This window comes from Arctopsyche grandis, chromosome 3 (genome assembly GCF_051622035.1).
Source record: "Arctopsyche grandis isolate Sample6627 chromosome 3, ASM5162203v2, whole genome shotgun sequence".
Taxonomy (NCBI): domain Eukaryota; kingdom Metazoa; phylum Arthropoda; class Insecta; order Trichoptera; family Hydropsychidae; genus Arctopsyche; species Arctopsyche grandis.
Genome location: NC_135357.1, coordinates 33,876,458 through 33,895,228, shown reverse-complemented (window position 1 = coordinate 33,895,228; position 18,771 = coordinate 33,876,458). Strand labels below are relative to the sequence as shown.

The 18,771-nt window shown below is 32.1% G+C and overlaps 1 protein-coding gene across 3 annotated transcripts in view; it reads right to left on the bottom strand.

The window, feature by feature from the left end:
• The window catches only part of LOC143909282 (uncharacterized), a 464,755-nt gene that overhangs the window by 149,212 nt on the left and 296,772 nt on the right, over positions 1-18,771 (bottom strand). For all 3 annotated transcript variants that reach the window (XM_077427196.1, XM_077427195.1, XM_077427197.1), the window contains one exon: positions 3,602-3,643. In XM_077427196.1, the coding sequence (XP_077283322.1) occupies positions 3,602-3,643 (42 nt within the window). The remainder of the gene's footprint in view (positions 1-3,601; positions 3,644-18,771) is intronic.

The window sequence follows — 18,771 nt, the reverse complement described above, 5'->3', positions numbered from 1 at the left end:
TAGGGGTGTGCAGTTTTTTTTTTTATAATTAATATCAAACGAGAAGACATTGATTTCAAGAAATATTATACATAACTACGGTGACTATATACGTATATTTTCGCAGAAAATAAAGGACATAAAAATCGATTCATAACTTCAAAAACAAAATATGCTTTATAAGTTTATAATATCTTATATATAAAGCCGAAACGGCGTCTGTAATTAATTTCTGATTGGTTGTCGTCAAAGTCGTTTTTGATTGGCTGGATTAGTCAAAGACGTTTGTTTTTTAGATTTAAATAAATTTAATAAAATTACAAATGAAGATTTTTTCATGGTTCGACGATATTCTCACTACTAGACTGCATTTCCATTTCAAGTTACTTTTATTATATCCGTGCTAAAACGGAAGAAATCGTCAAAAGTGGAACCGAGCGAAGCCGGGTAGCAGCGCTAGATTATTATAAAATATAAGCATACAATATTTAGAATTTTATACAATCATATCGAATTAATACGTTTGGATACAAAAATATTGAGAAAGAAAACTAATCCTTTGAACGTGATAGAGTGAAAAATTTGCGAAATAAGCTCGTATCGTAACCATGGAAAAAAAGTATATTTTTACGTTTTAAAATTAGCTAGATAATCAATTAAAAGAATTTTAAACCATTGAAAATTCACAAGCAATAGGAAAAACATCTGATTATTGATTGCAGAACTCACTTTTGGCATCGCAATACTATTATAGATTTTGAGTTAAAGACTATAAAAGCCGAAAAACTGTATAAATTGCGCATATTTTTACATACCTCCTTTGCATTTCATAGTGGTCATTTTTTATATCTCTTATCTCTTATCCGATCGTTTTCATACATTGCCATATTGCTCATTTTGGTCATCAATATACGTTAATGTATCGTCTGCCATTACGTTGGACATAAAATATCGTATACAACGCGTTTTAAAAACGGGGCTTATAGACCTTCCTGACGTTTAACAAGCGTTCATCCCGTGTCTTTCAAACTGTTCGCCTTGATATGGCCATATCAAATTTTAATTGTTTAAACGCCTATAATTCACTCTATATTTTATAAAATTTGCTCTATAGGTTTTCGTTATCTCTAATATTTAAATATTTAAAGTTTTAACTCTCATATGTATATATAAATTTCAAATTTGGCGTCTAGCTTCATGTAATGTAATACACTATATATATATATATATATATATATATATATATATATATATATATATATATATATATATATATATATATATATATATATATATATATATATATATATATATATATATATATATATATATATATATATATATATATATATATATATATATATATATATATATATATATATATATATATATATATATATATATATATATATATATATTGATTTTTGGCCAAATATGTCAGATCTGACATTTCACTGTATATCTCTTCAGTGAGTTCTATCTACGAGATAAGTATTCAATAAGAAGTTATGTTGTATCTAATTGTTAATATGATTTACAATAAGCTTACATACATTTAGTTTTTTACAATAAGCTTAATTAAGCGTTCATATGTATGTATATCAGAAACAAAAAAAAACATTATCATATTCGAATTGGGTCAGCCTAAGTAAATATTGGTTAGATTTCAGTCTGGTAGTTTTTCTTATTGCTTAGTGTAATACATATATACAGGTTTAAATATTTCGGTAAATATTTAAAAAATAAACGACAAAAGTGCAAATTTGCAGTGAAATAAAGAACTTTCCTCAGATAAATTCCGAAATTCCTCAGAACTTTCCTCAAATAAATACAAAAGACAGAGCAGTGACATAAAGAACTTAGCCATAAACAAATGTTAAGCCGATTTTTATGATTTAACTTTTGAAATATTGGAAAGGTTAAAAACCACACATAAGCAGTTGCATTTCATATAATGATCGCTAAAAATGTAGGAATCTTAAGGTTTAAAGCGTGGATAAAATATTAAAAAATTGTGAAATACATATTTGATCATCGCCGTTCGATGAATCAATCATGTAGTACATTTTTAATATAATAATATAAAAATTCCAATAGATAAAATTTGATAAAAAAAATAGGCGGGATGAAAAATTCCACCAAAAACATTAGTCTAGATTTCGAGAAAAAATATGAAAAATATACATAAGTATAATATATGTGGAATTTAATTTCTAACCTAGAAGAATGTATGTATGTATTTATTTTTTTAAATGTTTTATTATTATGTTGAGAGGTTTAAAACATTAATTACTCGGAGAGCCACAACGAACTGTCCGCCACATTACATGCGACCAACCTCGTCAAACGTCAAATGCGGTGCCAGTAACAAAAATAAAATTTGACGTTTCAGTGAAATCATAACCAGTTACATTTTCACTGGGTATATGTATGTATGTAGTTCGGTGAAATCATATCCAATTACCTTTCCACTGGCCCCTATCAGTGAAATTATAATTTTTGACAGTTGGATGATATCGCGTCGCCCCACTCCTGTCCATTCCCACTCTCCTCATGGTCCACTATCTGTTTCGATTTGATTTATTTTCAAACTGCGTGTGTGGGACTGGATGCGGAAGCAAACGCATCGTAATATCTTAGCAGTGAACACTTATTTATTTAAGGTTCGGTTAGGTTAGGTTAAGTTAGGTTTAATTTTATTCATTTAATATTAGGTTGTTAGGTTTGGTATTTATTTTTGCTACTGATAACCCATTTGACGTTTGATTTGCCGGGCGGACCCCGATTGAATCGTGCGAGCTATTTTAGAGAGGGGCACTTTTTTATTATTTGCAGGGCGAAATGTTTTAGAGGTGGTCATTTGCATATTATGTCGTGATAAATACCTAATTTGTTTGTACCCTTAAAAAATGAGGCACGCAACTTTAAATATAATATTAAACTACAACAATAACAAAAAAAATTCGGATGTGACCAACCCATGACTTTATCTATGTATTTGAGGAATATAAGAAGGTCACAAAACAAAATTCGATATTAAACCACACATTCACACATACTGGCAGCATTATGAAATACTAATAGCTATGACAGCATTTTCGATACAAATTGAGCGCAAACGTAAGGAAGCTTGCACAAGACAAAAGTTCTACTTCCGGTTGTCAGATTTTGTTCAAATTTATTTTATTACTTAAAATCATTACCAGTATTATACACAATAAATATCAAGAAGATTAAAATAATTTAAAAGGTCAAAATAAAATAATGAAATATTGTTTTAAAAAAAAATACTACTTCCGGCTCACGAATTATGACCAAAACCTTATCAGCTCTAAGTTAGTACATAAAAAATACAAATATAAGTTTTCAGCTTGATACGTTCAGGGGTGTGGACAGAATAGTGGCCACAACATTTTTGGCCTTTCAAAGAGGAAAAAATACCACTTCCGGTTTATTAAATTTGGTGATTTTTTTTTATTTTTCATCACATTGTTACAAGAATTATACGTGATTTTTTTGATGAAGAGATGTTAAATAGTGGAATAAAAATCGAAAAAACGCACAATAGTTAAAATGATACGAAAAAACTTAAACGATAAAAAAATAAAAAATAAATAATTACCATTAATATCAACACTGTAAAAATCGACTCGAGCAGTTTCACCTGAAAATAAAGATTTATTATATTTTATATGTATGTTTGTATGTGAAAAAAATACATATATATACGAAATTCGACAAAATATTTTTACAAATAAATAAAAAATTCTTAAGCCTTAAATTATTTATGCACACTTTGATTTATAGATAAGTTCACCGAATTCAATTAATGGCTCGTTTATACCGGGAGCAAATACATATATAGAGAGAGAGCCAGTTCACTAATCTAGCACTTTGCTAACGTTCCACGCTAATCCTAATGGATGAAAAGGCGTCCCTGTACCATTACCACTGGCCTGAGCTACACCTACATCGACAGATTTATCGGCACGAATCAATTTGTCACGATTGGCCGCGTTGAAATTTCATCTCGTCGCGAACAGAATCAGAGTCATCGAGATGGCGTTCGCGAACTGTCGTCTCGTTCGGAATTCTCTATACTTGATCCTGATTTTGGAGGTTTTCCTGTGCTTTCCTGGGCCGGGAAACGCCTACCAAGAGCCATCACTCACGGAAGATGGCAAGGGTCTGGATATGTGGGACAGAAAAGCGGAATTGCACGACATGGTCGATGACTTGATGACGGTTTTCACTCAACCGGTAAAAGGCAGGTGTCTCGGATCGTGAACGAATATATATTTTACATTTATGAAATGATCTTTTGTATGTAGTAAATTATAAATAAATTATGCTTTCATCATGATTTCGTTTTGTTTAAACTAATCCATCCCTATTTTATACTTTGGTATGTCGGTTTTTTTAAACCTTGGGTCGCCTTTATATCATATCGTCCGTCGCGACCCAAGATTTTAAGTAATATATATACATAATTACCAGTGCTGGCCTTACACTCAATGGCGCCCTGGGGCAATTTTTTAGAAAAAGATTTCGCCTTGGGCGCTCAATCTAAAATTTTGTATGCATTTTGGCGTTCTAATTTTAAATTTTAAAGCGCCTTTGACGCATCGAGCGGTGCCCTAACTTATTTGGCGCCCTTGGATGCCGCCCGACCCAGCCCCCCCTAAAACCGGCACTGATTATTACGTAAATCCTTTACATGAATCCTCTAAGTATACATATTATTATAGCCGGGACTATAATTTTTATGTTGTAGTACTTTTTCTATTTTTTTTTACTTTATTTTAATATTTTAGTACTTACATATGTATATATTTTTTTTATATATGTAGTTTTAAAATTTATTAGGGTTTATATAAGTTTTACTTCGTCCGTTAATATGGACAGCAAAACTCTTCCGATCGCTTTGAAATTTTGCCATTTTGCGAGGTTTGGCCGCCGATAGAGATTTTAATTGAGTCGATGGTGAAATATAATCGTAATAATCATGTTTAAGAATCCAAAAAGTTTGGAGAAGGTGACAACTCACCCACTGCTAATAGCTAGTAGCATTGTTTGTTCCATTCTCCGCCCTCCACTCGTTTTGTCAGATTTTAATTGTTTAAATGCCTATCACTTTAACTTTTCAAAACTATATATTATAAAATTTGCATTACATGCTCTCATTAACTATAATTTATACTTTGACTTCATTGATAGGCTATATAGTGAATGATAAAATGTTTATATTATAATGTTGATTCGAAATGCGTGCTATGGCCAACACCCTAACGGTTACTTTTTAACGTGTCTCTGCTTGAACCAGTCAATCTTTGTTTTCAACTATCTGATTTTGGCTTTTTGGATTGATGTTGGACTGGAAGCGTCTATTCGGAACTGCGATATTTTATATTATACTATTTTTTTTAAATATATAAAGAATATGACCTCAAAAACGATTAAAAAATTTATAGCTATAATTGTAATTTATAAAAATGTGATAATTTCGGTCAATTAATAACGACCGTATAAAAAATACACAATTATAATTTAATCTCAAACAAAATGTGCGGCTGTGTAATTAAATTATGTACGAATTGATTCGCCGAATATAAATATACACGTCGAATAATGTTAATGAAATAAATGTTAATGAACGGAAATTGATCCAAAATCTAATTGTAAGGCTTTTAAAAATATAAATACATTTTTTTATAAACGTGAATAATATTTTGAAAGACTTTTTATGCAAGATAATTATTTTTATACCAATTTTAATCGTTTGTTAATTAATACAAATTGTACCAGATGATAATTTTCGAACGATCAAAATTCGTATAATAATGTAAACATTTTAACATTCATTATATATAGCCTATGAGTGAAGTAAAAATCTATATGGGAGATAATAAGAGCCTATAATGCAAATTTTATAAGATATCGTCTGAAAGAGATGAAGTTATAGGCATGTAAATAATTAAAATCTGACAAAACGAAAGGGTGGCAGAAAGTCAAACATATAAGGCTACTGACTTCTAAACGTCAAGATGTCCAAAATTTTTGCAATTTTAAACGTGTCTATTAATTTTAAACGTGTCAAATATTATTCATATATATGTATGTACTGACTCAAGTAATGAGAACAGATGTAATAATAGACTTACAAATTCACTTCTCAATGTCAGTGCATTTGTAACTATTCGTTCGAATTATAACGTACGAATTCGAATTACAACGTACTATTGACCCTAAAAACCTAACCTTAAATAAATAAAACAAACCCTAACCTAACCTAACCTAACCTAACCTGACCTTAAATAAATAAAACTAACCCTTACTTCCTTTTTCAGTTTCGATTTCCTAATATATTATGTAACTATATAAAAAAACCATCTGTGTCGTTAAATATTTTTAAGTTTTTTCGATTGAAAATAAATTTAACAAATAAGCGGATAATTAAAACAACTATCAGGGGCCAAACCTCACAAGAAAAGAGATTTTGAACTAGGAAATTACTTTTTTCCAAGAAAAATTTTGGCAGAGATATTTAAAATGGGTTTTAATTATCTGATGACAATTCAAGCAACAAGTGTTGAATTAGAAAGTCTTCTCAACAGCTGGGTCATTAAGTACAAAAATTTATAAAAAAAGTTGTTTAAAAACATACCTCTTATATAATTTGTATATAAAATTATTATTTTGAATAAAAATACCAATTATTTTATTTTACTACCGCCATCTTTGTTTAAAACTAAAAACTGGATAAACGTCAGACACTTTTCAGACATTCAAATTTCAAACGCGTCTAAAACGATATTTTTGCATCATCGAAATGGCGGAGGATCCATTTACTTATATTGATGACCAAAATGAGCAATATGGCAAAGTATGAAAACGATCGGATAAGAAGCAATTTTTTTCTTGAATTGTAATCGTAAGTGAAGCTTAAAGGAGGTATGTAAAAACAAATGAATGTTTACTATTAGATTAGCCATGTTTAAGGGGTTTATATTACAAATACCGAGCGAAGCCGGGTAAAACCATTAATATACATTTAAATACATAATAGTCGCAAGTTTATATTAAATGAATGATTCGTATATTAAAAGCAATAATTAGAAAGTAATTTACGTATGTAAATAAAATATCATAGCAAAACCTGTATATTCGTAATACAGAACAGATTTTCAAATGCAAACATTATTAATGGGAACAAGTTAAAGATATTTTTTTTAAATATAATATGTATATTATATTATGTGTATTTTTAATATCATTACACATTTCAAACATACATACATTATATGTATCTCTGAAATATTTTTAAGTGTGCTTTTCTTAAATATATATATTTGAATCAAAATCTACAGTATTCCTATCCATGACAACATAGAAGTACTCAAATAAAAATTTTATATAAAACATTTCAGATATACTTAAGTAATAATTTTACTCAAATGATCGATACTACAATCTAGAACAAATAAAAGTAATAATAAAAAACAAGTAAAATATGTCTCATTGTTTGTAAAATGAATTAAAGTTTGAAATGTGAGCAAGTGTGTTCGTTTGAGCGTTGGAAATGTGACGCTCTCGATTTGATTGCACAAAACAATTAGCAAAAAATAAAAAACACACCTTTTAATAAACACGTTGCATTGTTTAAATCCAGTTTTTAAATGTCACATTTTTTCGGCGGATTTTGCACGGTTCAATTTGAATTTGCGATTGATGTTGTCGTTTAAACGGCAGTGACGGTTGCTAGGCGAGCGATTAATTGGGAAAAAAAGTGTGACCATCATCGAAAATGTTCGAAATACGGCCATATAAAAATACTAATGATAATATTATGAAATCGGTGGAGTTCTATTGTGTTATGTCTTGAAAATTTTGAATCTAAAAGCACAAGCAGAACCGGTTTTCTTTGGCTACTACTCTGTAAATACTCTCGCTTGCCGTGATATCATAGTGGCGAGTGCACCCGTACTGATGAACGTGTTGCCATGTGCATGTGATTATACTTGGAAACGTCATCATTTCCAGCAGCATAGCTCGGTCGTTAAGCTTCTGCTTAGCGTCGAGAGGCGCCGGGTTCGATCCCACGAGCTGACCTCGATTGAAAGGAATTTTTCTGAGTACGTCTGTAGTGCTGCTGGTCAGACTAGGATATTTGTGACTCCAGGTCGATCGTTTCCTATTAGCGTTTGCCAATTTTCTCTGATTTCATTGTTGAAACGGCTCTCGGTAAAATTGGCTAAATACCCTTCCTATCTACGTACTATGTCACTACTATTTGAGATTGATTAATGTACAATAAAATTTATGTTAATTTGCGAGTTTTTGAGTGTCTCGTAATTCAACGATTTATATAATAAAAATGCTGTATTGTTTGTAATTGGCCAGGAAGGTGCATTGGGGTTACCTATAAGGCCTTCCTGATATATATGTAAAAAAATAAAATAAAAATATTGTGACAATACTGATTCTACGATATGACGCAAGCAATATTGCGCCGTATCGTTGCCCTCTATAATGTTTATGTAAGCTGATTTTACCTTGCACTCGTATGAACGTGCTGATAACTAGCTGTGCTGTTTAGTATGAATAGAAGTGGTCTATTCCATGCAGTATTGTTCCGAGCAATGTTGGTAATATATACAAACCTTAAATCGTTTATCAGAATTTGCAAATTGAAGAAACGGTTCCTCTGAAATTGGCTCAAACCTCTATCCAATCACCATTGTCACAAAGAAAAGTGTCGTCGGTCCTGTGTTCGATCCGCACGCGATCGTATTTTTATCAAATACCTTTTAAATATATTTATATTTAATTGTTTAATATGAAAAAAAAAGGGTTAAAACTACCTACCTACCTACATATAAACAATATAAAACACCAACAGAAAAATTAATTAATTAATTAAATAATTTTTCAATAGATGGCGATAAATGCTCAGAGACTTGCCCAGAGGAAACATTGGTAGCAAAAAGTACATATATATATAATTTTTAAGTTAATTATTTTGTTATTATATCCGTACATTTTGTTTGCAGTGTTTTAGCTATGACGTACGTACAAACATATGTATGCATGTCGAATCGAAATGACTATTATAGTACCGCGAGCGTTATCGCAGATACATAAACACACAGAATAGCGATATTTTATATTAAGATATTGAAATAATGGGGACAAATCAGGATATGTTGCCAACTTGTTTGGAACTATTGCCCGAAATCAGATAAATTGGCAAACTCTGATCAATGATTGGATTGATCAAAGGTTGATCTGGTAAACTATGATCAATCAATGATTGGATTGACCAGGTTGATTCGGAAATAATCAACCTGGAGTCACATATGTTCAAGGTCTAGCCGGCAACACCGGGTCAGGGATTGAACCCATGAATCCTCATTTAATAGCATTATTTTGCTGGTATTAATTTATGTTTAAGTACGTACAAAATATAATATTATACATACAAGATTGCCCATAGTTTAGATTTGGGGTAGCCTGTGTCAAAATAATAAAATATATATTTTATATACTAACATATGTATGTATGTACATAAATCATGTTTCCACTTTATTCCCAGGCATGATGTATTCAAATTTAATGCTACATTTTTATTCCGACATTAATCACCTATTATGAAAATAATTTCGTGTGAAAATTGCTCTGCTGATTTATGCCCGGTTTATGGACGCTTTTTTCCATTTAACCCTCCCTTACCGAAGTGGGGTATGCAAGAGCCCCAATTTTTACGTTTTCAAAGCTATATACCCTATATTTCTTTTATTCCTAGAATGGACTGCAAGACATTTATTATAATAGATTTTTTATGATTTAGAAAAGGGGTAAATCGTAAAAAAATACATTTATACATTTCTACGTTCCAAAGTACATATGATTTAAAGGCGGTAGCGATAAGTCATGTTTGTGATTGTTCGCTTGCATATTCTTGTTGATCGATGAATCAATGCGAGAGAAACAGACAGCTATATTTTCGTACGCTATTGTTTTTGTCGCTTTTGGTGTGTGGCTATTGAGTCATGCAGTCGCTTGTTGGCCTTACCTATGTGCGTTTGCGTGTTGATGCTTGTCGATATTTTTTAATACAAAAATAGTCAAAAACATGCTATAGGACTAAAACTTTTTTTATGTTGATGTATAAAATGATTAGTAAGATATATATTGAACCCATTTGTATTGAGAAAAGCTGTATTTTGATTAAAAAATACTGAGGTCTTACTCGACCCCGGTTCGGGACACTCATTCGATCTCGATGATCCGTCCTTTAAAGGTTAAGCCTACACATTTAATAAACCTAGCCGTTACGAAGACTAATAAAATCAATGCAAAAATAAATAACATTAAAATATAATATGAACAGTGAAAAGTAATATTTTCGATATAAACTACAATTATTGTTATGTATCATTTGAATATTACAACTATTGTTCGTATTGTTTCAACGAAAAAAAAAATTCACTTGTTTTGTTTTTATTTGAATTTCATATACAGTTAAAAAAGTAATATAATGAAGACTACAAAGCTTCTATCGGATTTTTGGGATATACAATACGTTTTGAAACTACTGCAAAATCCATATGAAGATGATGATCATCCGTCATCAGGAATATGTATGTATTATGTATATTTTTTAAATGTTTTATTTTATTTGTTTTTCTATTATTGTTGTTTTATTTTTTCTTATGTATTTGATCTTTTATGTATTGTCTGGCCACAGTGTCATATTGGGGTGACCTGTAAAGACTCTGTGGTATACTTGTATATTAAAATAAATAAATAAATAAATAAATAAATAAATATTATATTACATAACATATCGAAGCGTTCATTCGAGCGATTCTTTACGAATCGTTTAGTGACAACACTTTGACGCTGAGAAAGGGTGAAAGATGTAAAGGTGAATTTTCAGAATCGGTTATCCTTCGAGATTACATTGTCGATTTTCTCCACCTTTTCCAGTCTGCCATGAAAAAGTTTTGATTTATTACCCTTTTTAACGGCGCGCCAACTGTCGATATTGACAGAAGTCGAATCTTTACATCGAGTAATATTACATTACATTATACGACGTAAAACTTACTCTAATATTGACGAAACGTATGTATGTATGTGTATTTTAGTTGATTCATTCGATGTAGCGTGAGACTTGCGAAAACCAAGCATGTTGTGCACTCCAGCAATGTGTTGTAACATTGTAAGGACGTAAAAAAATATGAATACATATATGTATGTAGGAATTAATCTAAATAATGTTAGTGATGTTGAACAGTTGTTGTACGTGAGTGTTATAGTTTTTACATACCTCCTTTACGTTTCACATGGCTTTCATGTCAGTGGTCATTTTTATCTCTTATCCGATCGTTTTCATACTTTGAGATATTGCTCATTTTGGTCATCAATACATACTTTGCCATATTGCTCATTTTGGTATCGTCTGCCATTACGTTGGAGATAAAATATCGTATACAACGCGTTTTAAACACGCGGAAAGTAAATCTTCCTGACGTTTAATAAGCGTTCGTCCCGTATCTTCCAACCTGTTCGCCTTGATATGGCGATATAATATTTTAATTGTTTAAACGCCTATAATTCACTCTATATTTTATGAAATTTGCTCTATTGGGTCTCGTTATCTCTAATATATAAATATTTATAGTTTTAACTCTCATATGTATATATAAATTTCAAATTTGGCGTGTAGCTTCTTGTAGGGTAATACACGATATATATTGATTTTTGGCCAAATATGTCAGATTTGACATTTCACGGCTAAAAGTATATCTCTTCACTGTGTTTTATCTGCGAGATAAGTATTCAATAAGAAGTTATGTTGTATCTAATTGTTAATATGATTTACAATAAGCTTACATACATTTAGTTTTTTACAATAAGCTTATTAACAGTTGGTACCCCAGAGGCCGATCGTATGCCGGCTGAACGGTGATTGGTCGGTCAGTAGTAGAGGAGTAGAGTAGCGGTTGTGCTGCTGACCGGATGCGTAACGCATCGGCTGTATACATTATACTTCGATAAACGTGGATCATTAATAAAGATCGCCTTTTAATTGTCTCTCTCCTGCAATTATCCCTATACCCAGGACTCCTACATATATAATATATGCCAGCAGTAGGGCTTAATGGTAGCGTATATGTTTAGCACCAAGTGATCAGTGGGTTCGAGCCGCCATACTGCTGGTTAGATTTGGGAGTATTTGTGACTCCAAATCGATCGTTTCTTATCAGAGTTTGCCAATTGTATCTGATCATTGTTGAAACGGTGCCTCAAAATTGGCAAAAAATCATCTTTCCTGCTGTCACAAATCTTCTGTATTTATTGTGTGTATAATTTGTAAAAATCATGTACAAAATCTAAATCCATAGATGCCTCAATGGATCAATTCTGTGATTAATTAATTAATTGTTATTTCGCGTTCTTCAGCTTCTGGAAATACAGTGATTTATGTAATAATAAAATGCTGCATTTTTTGTAATTAATTGTCCGGGAAGGCGCATTGAGGTCTTCCTGTCAAGCCTTCCTGGTATATATCTATGTAAAAATAAAATAAAATAATATCGCTTTTCTGTCTGTCTGTGTGTCTGTCTGTCTGAGATAACGCTCGCGGTACTATAATAGTCGTTTCGATTCCACATACATACATACATATGTACGTCACAGCTAAACCACTGTTAAAACGTATATACGAATACAATAACAGAAGAAAAAAACTTCTATATACATATATAATATTTGCTAAAAAATTTTTCCTCTTGTCAGAATTTGCCGCCATCTATTGAAAATTTATTTAATTAATTAATTAATTTTTCTATTGGTGTTTTATATTGTTTACATGTATGTAGGTAGGTAGATAGTCAGTGCCACGTATGTGTAGATAGTGGCGCGGAAGTGCGCCGGCACAGAAAAAATAGAGCAGAGCAAAAAAAAGGTTAATAATAAAAGGATCTCGAAATTGAAATAGAAGGATCAAGAAATTGACAAAAGGATCTCGTTTCGGTGCATTGGTCAACGCGTTTTAAACACGCGGAAAGTAAATCTTCCTGACGTTTAATAAGCGTTCGTCCCGTATATTCCCGTATATTCGCCTTGATATGGCGATATAAGATTTTAATTGTTTAAACGCCTATAATTCACTCTATATTTTATGAAATTTGCTCTATTGGTTCTCGTTATCTCCAATATATAAATATTTATAGTTTTAACTCTCATATGTATATATAAATTTCAAATTTGGCGTGTAGCTTCTTGTAGGGTAATACACGATATATATTGATTTTCGGCCAAATATGTCAGATTTGACATTTCACGGCTAAAAGTATATCTCTTCACTGGGTTTTATAAGTATTCAATAATAAGTTATGTTGTATCTAATTGTTAATATGATTTATTATGCAATAGATAAGTGATCATTTTCTTTTTAGCTATTTATTTTTCGTTTCGGTAAAAGTATGGTGGCTCTACTTAAATGCATACATAGGTGAAGAGGTAATTTTTCTCATGGATTTTTATGTATCCGTATTGGACGTGGCCCGGGGAGATTTCGTCGCGACAAACGAAAACTTGAGCGCGTGGAAAATCCCGAGTTTTCCCCCGCGGAAGTTTTCCGGAGAATTTCGCCACCGGTAGGTAGTGTGCGACTCGTTGTTTTTCTTCCGCGATATGCCTCCCCGTTTGACTTTCATACTTCCATTTATCCAATTTATACTTCTGGCACTATTTTCACTCGAACGGATATGGCACACGACGACGGGGGAAAACTGGGAAAACTTATATAGGTATTCATTCATACCAACAAATTGGTTCGATCGGTTCGGTCTTTGTTGCGAAACTTGTGAAACCTACTCCCTCCATTGTTCCCCTTTCTTCCCTGCCCGGAGGGGGGGGGGGGGGTGTTCGGATCTTTTTTGTGTGTTTTTGTTTTTTGGGGTGGAAGTAAAAATCTCCAATGCGAGCATAAATACCTTTGATCGATTCGAAATAATGCGAATTCATCAAAATCGGTCGACTTCAACTGTCTCGTTTTTGACGCTCGAACAATATGTCATTTTTCTTTTTTTTTATTTCCACTTTTCCTCGTTTGATCGAACGATATAACGACGTCTCGTTATCGCTGCCGACGACAAACGCAACATCGAAAGTAAATAAAATAAAATGTAAGCCGGAGGAATCTTATAAGCATCATTCGAGTGTAAAATGGATAATAAAACGAGATTCGTTTTGTTAACGATAAGGCGAAAGATTTGAAGCACACGTACAAACTATCATTTCAATTTAAAATTATTGAGTTTGAAAAAAAATTATATTACGTAATACGAAATGTGTACAAAATTCACTAGATTTAATTGCATATGTATGCACGTAGTAACAATAGATGAAGTTTTGTGACCATGGGAAAGTTCGAACTGGAGATTTTGACTGATTCAAACTCTATCGATCATTGATCACGTTTTCATGGTTTAGAAAAAAATGTGTCTGACAAAAATTCTATTGATAACTGGTTTACCTCGATAAAATAAAAGAATTTTTGTTATTGATCCACAAGAATAGTCCAAATATGATTTTTCTAAGTGGAATTTTATTTAATTCTTATATAAAGACAATTTAATATGTTCTCCCTAGTAATTCAATTCAGATTCGTGAAAATACTAGTACGAGCTTTTAGCTCGCATTTTTACCGATTTAAAATTCAGCACACTTCCAGTTAACCCTTTTAAACGAAAACAAAAAATAGTGTGGCCAGAACACTATCCTAATAAACATGTTTCAATAGAAAATACTCAATATAATATAGTATTAACGGTGGGAAAAAATCCCAAGTCAAAATACGTACTTTTGACTTTTGATTTGAACAGGACGACTACTTAGAGAGATTTGAAAGTTGAAAAGTACTACAATGAAAGATAAAATAGCCGACTATAGATTACAATATTCATTTTGAACAGGAAATTGGCAGATTCTGAAACATCAACCGAACAACACCAAGATATAGAAAAATCGCGCGATTTAAAAAACACATGTATCTCCAAATTTTGAGCCAATCAACATGTTTTTATTACCAGATTCGTATTCACTGGTCATAGATCTATAAGAAAAGTCATATCTCGTCTCTAAACCAAAAAAAAAGTCGTCATTTGTCGAACAGTGTAATTTATGAATATAATATGCATGGGAATATTAAGTAATGGAAACATTTTGAACAAAACTTGACAACCGGAAGTAGAAATTTTGTCTTGTGTGAGTTTCCCTACATTATTAGCCAGCATTATTTTATTATTTATTTTTCGATTAATCATGCTATAGAAAATTGGAGAGGAAAAGCCAATTTTTACACAAACCGTTCCAATGAAAATCAGAAAAATTGTCAAATTCGGATAAGAAACGATCGACCTTGACAAATCAAGGCCTGGCCAACAACGATACTCTAGGGGGAATCGAACCCGTGACACCTTGCACGAAAAAATACAACCCTCACCCCTAGACCACGCTGCTGGTTTATGGATCAGTGGTCGCGTTAATGTTTAGCACCGAGAAGTTACCAGGTTCGATCCCGTGCTAATCTTTAATACTGCTGGTCAGACTTGGATATTTGTGACTGCAATTCGATCGTTTCTTATCAGAGTTTGCCAATCTGTCTGATTTCATTGCTGAAACGTGGTACATCCATCAAATTGGCAAAAATCATCATACCCGCTGTCACAAATATCTGAATTTGATTTGTGTACAAAATATAAAAATTTATGTACAAGTAAAAATCCATAAATGTCCTATGGATTAATTCTTTACTTAATTAATTGTTAAGTAAAGAATTAACTCTCGAAATACAGCGATTTATGTAATAAAATGCTGCAATCGATTGTCAAGGAAAAGCGCATTGTTTGTTTGATTTTCCGCTTCCCACTCGTTGTATCAGATTTTAATTGCTTAAACGCCCATAGCTTTAACTTTTTCACAGCATATCTTTTAAAATTTGCATTATATGCTCTCATTATTTTCTTATATACATATTTTTACTTCACTAGTTTAGGAATTTCGATGTAATATTAAACAGTGAAATATTGTAGTGTTTTCTTTTCAAAAATAAACGTGAAATGTGTTTATTCAATTGGAACAGCATTCTAGAATTATTATTAATTACTATTTACTATGATTAAAAGAAGGCTTGGTTGCTATGAGCTTATATTTCAATGAAAATATTCTATAAAATTCGAAGATTGTTTGTTGTTTTAATCTAATCCTCGAAAATACTTCTTAATTTTAATATTTATTATACAATTTTTCTTTTTAAATAATAGAAAAAGGGAGAATTTGCTTTGTATTTATTATGTTTGCGAATTACATATGTACATATACCCATTTGTAAGTTTTTAAAATGTCCATTATATAATATGTATAATTGTAAAACTATGTATGTATCTAATTAGGTTAACATGAGTGTACGTTTTATCATCCAAATATTTGAATTGTATTATATATTTGTAAAGTGCCATATTTTAGCTTACACATCCGATGTAAAAAAAATTTGTACGTTTTTCATCATGTTTTTTTCTGCACGTACGAACTTGGCTTTCATACAAATTAAGTCCGACGAATGTTCATTGAAAAGTTTAAAAACCGAGCGGATTTCTAAAAAAGAAAAATATGAAAAACCATACGTCCGCAACGGATTCACATCCACTTCAATGGCCAGGCGAAAAAAAAAGGAAAAATCCCTGAATAAAAACCTCTAAAGTACGTAGTTTCGACATTTTAATGAAAATGAAAGCCAGCTTTGAAGAATTACACGTACATATGTACTATTATGTGGATATAAAATAAATTTATCCCGGAAATAGAGCGCAAACATTAGCGGAATACGTGTGTAATTGAATTCCGACGTTTGGAAACTGGGATCGTAATTTAATTACAGGTACTTTCGTCCGTATATCATCTTAAAGGTAATATATTGAGTGATTTATTCCGTTTCGGTTTCGATTTATCGGCCGGGTTGAGATTCGAAAGATCGCGTCGTAAATCATCCGCAATTGTATCTCGTATTATATGTATTTAGATTCGAATGAATCAGATTTTGTATACGTAATAGTAGTAGAAGTTGTTGGAAATTGTCGCAATTCCAGTCGAACAAAGTTTTGGATTTGATCGGGAAATTTTGCGAGAGTTCGAATCTGGTAGACCAGTGTTTTCGATATCTTTTGTGTGTGTGTGTGTGTGTGTGGGTTAAGATGTTAAGCTTTTGCGAAATGAACGATAAGAGTGGATTATTGTTGGGAAGCTGAGGTTATCGTATGTATGTATGTATGTATGTGTAATATTTACATTTGCCAAACTTGTGTGGTTTACTAGATTTGATATCAAAATGCTAATTTGGGTACATATGTATGTACATATCTGTTGATTGCTTCAACCATTGTTTTATTTAAATTTGCGAGAAACGAAGGTAGGGTTTGGCGTTTTTATTGGACCCATCACAGGAATTATATAAATATAAAACGGCAACTTTTAAAAGATATAGATATATTTATTTATTTTTTACATACATATATACCAGGAAGGCCTTACAGGTAAACCCCAATGCGCCTTCCTGGCCAATTACAAACAATACGGCATTTTTATTACACAAGTCGTTGAATTACGAGACACTGAACAACTCGCAAATTAACGAGACATCTATGAATTGTACATAAATTTTATTGTACATTAATCATACTAAAATGGTGGCGACATAGTAGGTAGGAAGGATTGTTAGCCAATATTAAACGGGAACCGTTTCAACAATGAAATCAGAGAAAATTGGCAAACGCTGATAGGAAACGATCGACCTGGAGCACAAATATCCAAGTTTGACCAGCAGCACTACAGATGTACTCGATTGAAAATTCTTATCAATCGAGGTCAGCTCATGGGATCGAACCCGGCGCCTCTCGGTGTTAAGCAGAAGCTTAACGACCGAGCTATGCTGGTGGCTAATATAATATAATGCTGGATAATATGATATAATAACCGTTCAAATAATTACTCGATTTCAGTCGGGATATAAACGCCCAACCTTTCTACTGGTTATTAACTTAATACTGTTGCGTAGGGGTGGGTGGAGGATCTAAGTAAAAGGCCAACAGTCGTTTCACAGCATTTATTGATGATTAAGGAGATACACGCACTGGCAGTGCTCAGTCCAGAATGACCTGATATCGCCTACGTACCGCCTTATAAGGGGTAGATCTCTCAGGACGTGTAATCTGTTTACTTGTTGTATAGTCACGTATTCGGATATGTATTTCCACGACATTGGGTCTCCCCGTACCGATTCTGAGAAAGGACTAATAACGGTCATTGTTTAGCCTAAATGCACTTAGAGTCCAGATATAATCCTGGAAGTAAGTGCAAGCACTTAGTTAATCCGTTAACAGATATCCGTTGGTCTAAGTGCAAGCACTTAGTTAATCCGTTAACAGATAACCCTTGAACGGTCACATAGTCTCTGGGATTCTATTCGCTTAATCCGTGGCGTACGTAACAATACTAAGAATACTTTAATACTAAAACTAACTTCTGAGTCAACGCAGCATATACATATGTTGTAGAAATTGAAACTGATCAAAGCAATCATAAATACTGTAGAAAAAAAATTGACTGTCAAACGAAATCGATGACACAATACTAAAACTAATATCAGGACCCGGTTTGGATAGCTTGGAGTTGGTAAAACTTTCCAGAGTGCGTTGGTGCTTACAATTATTTATGAATCTCTA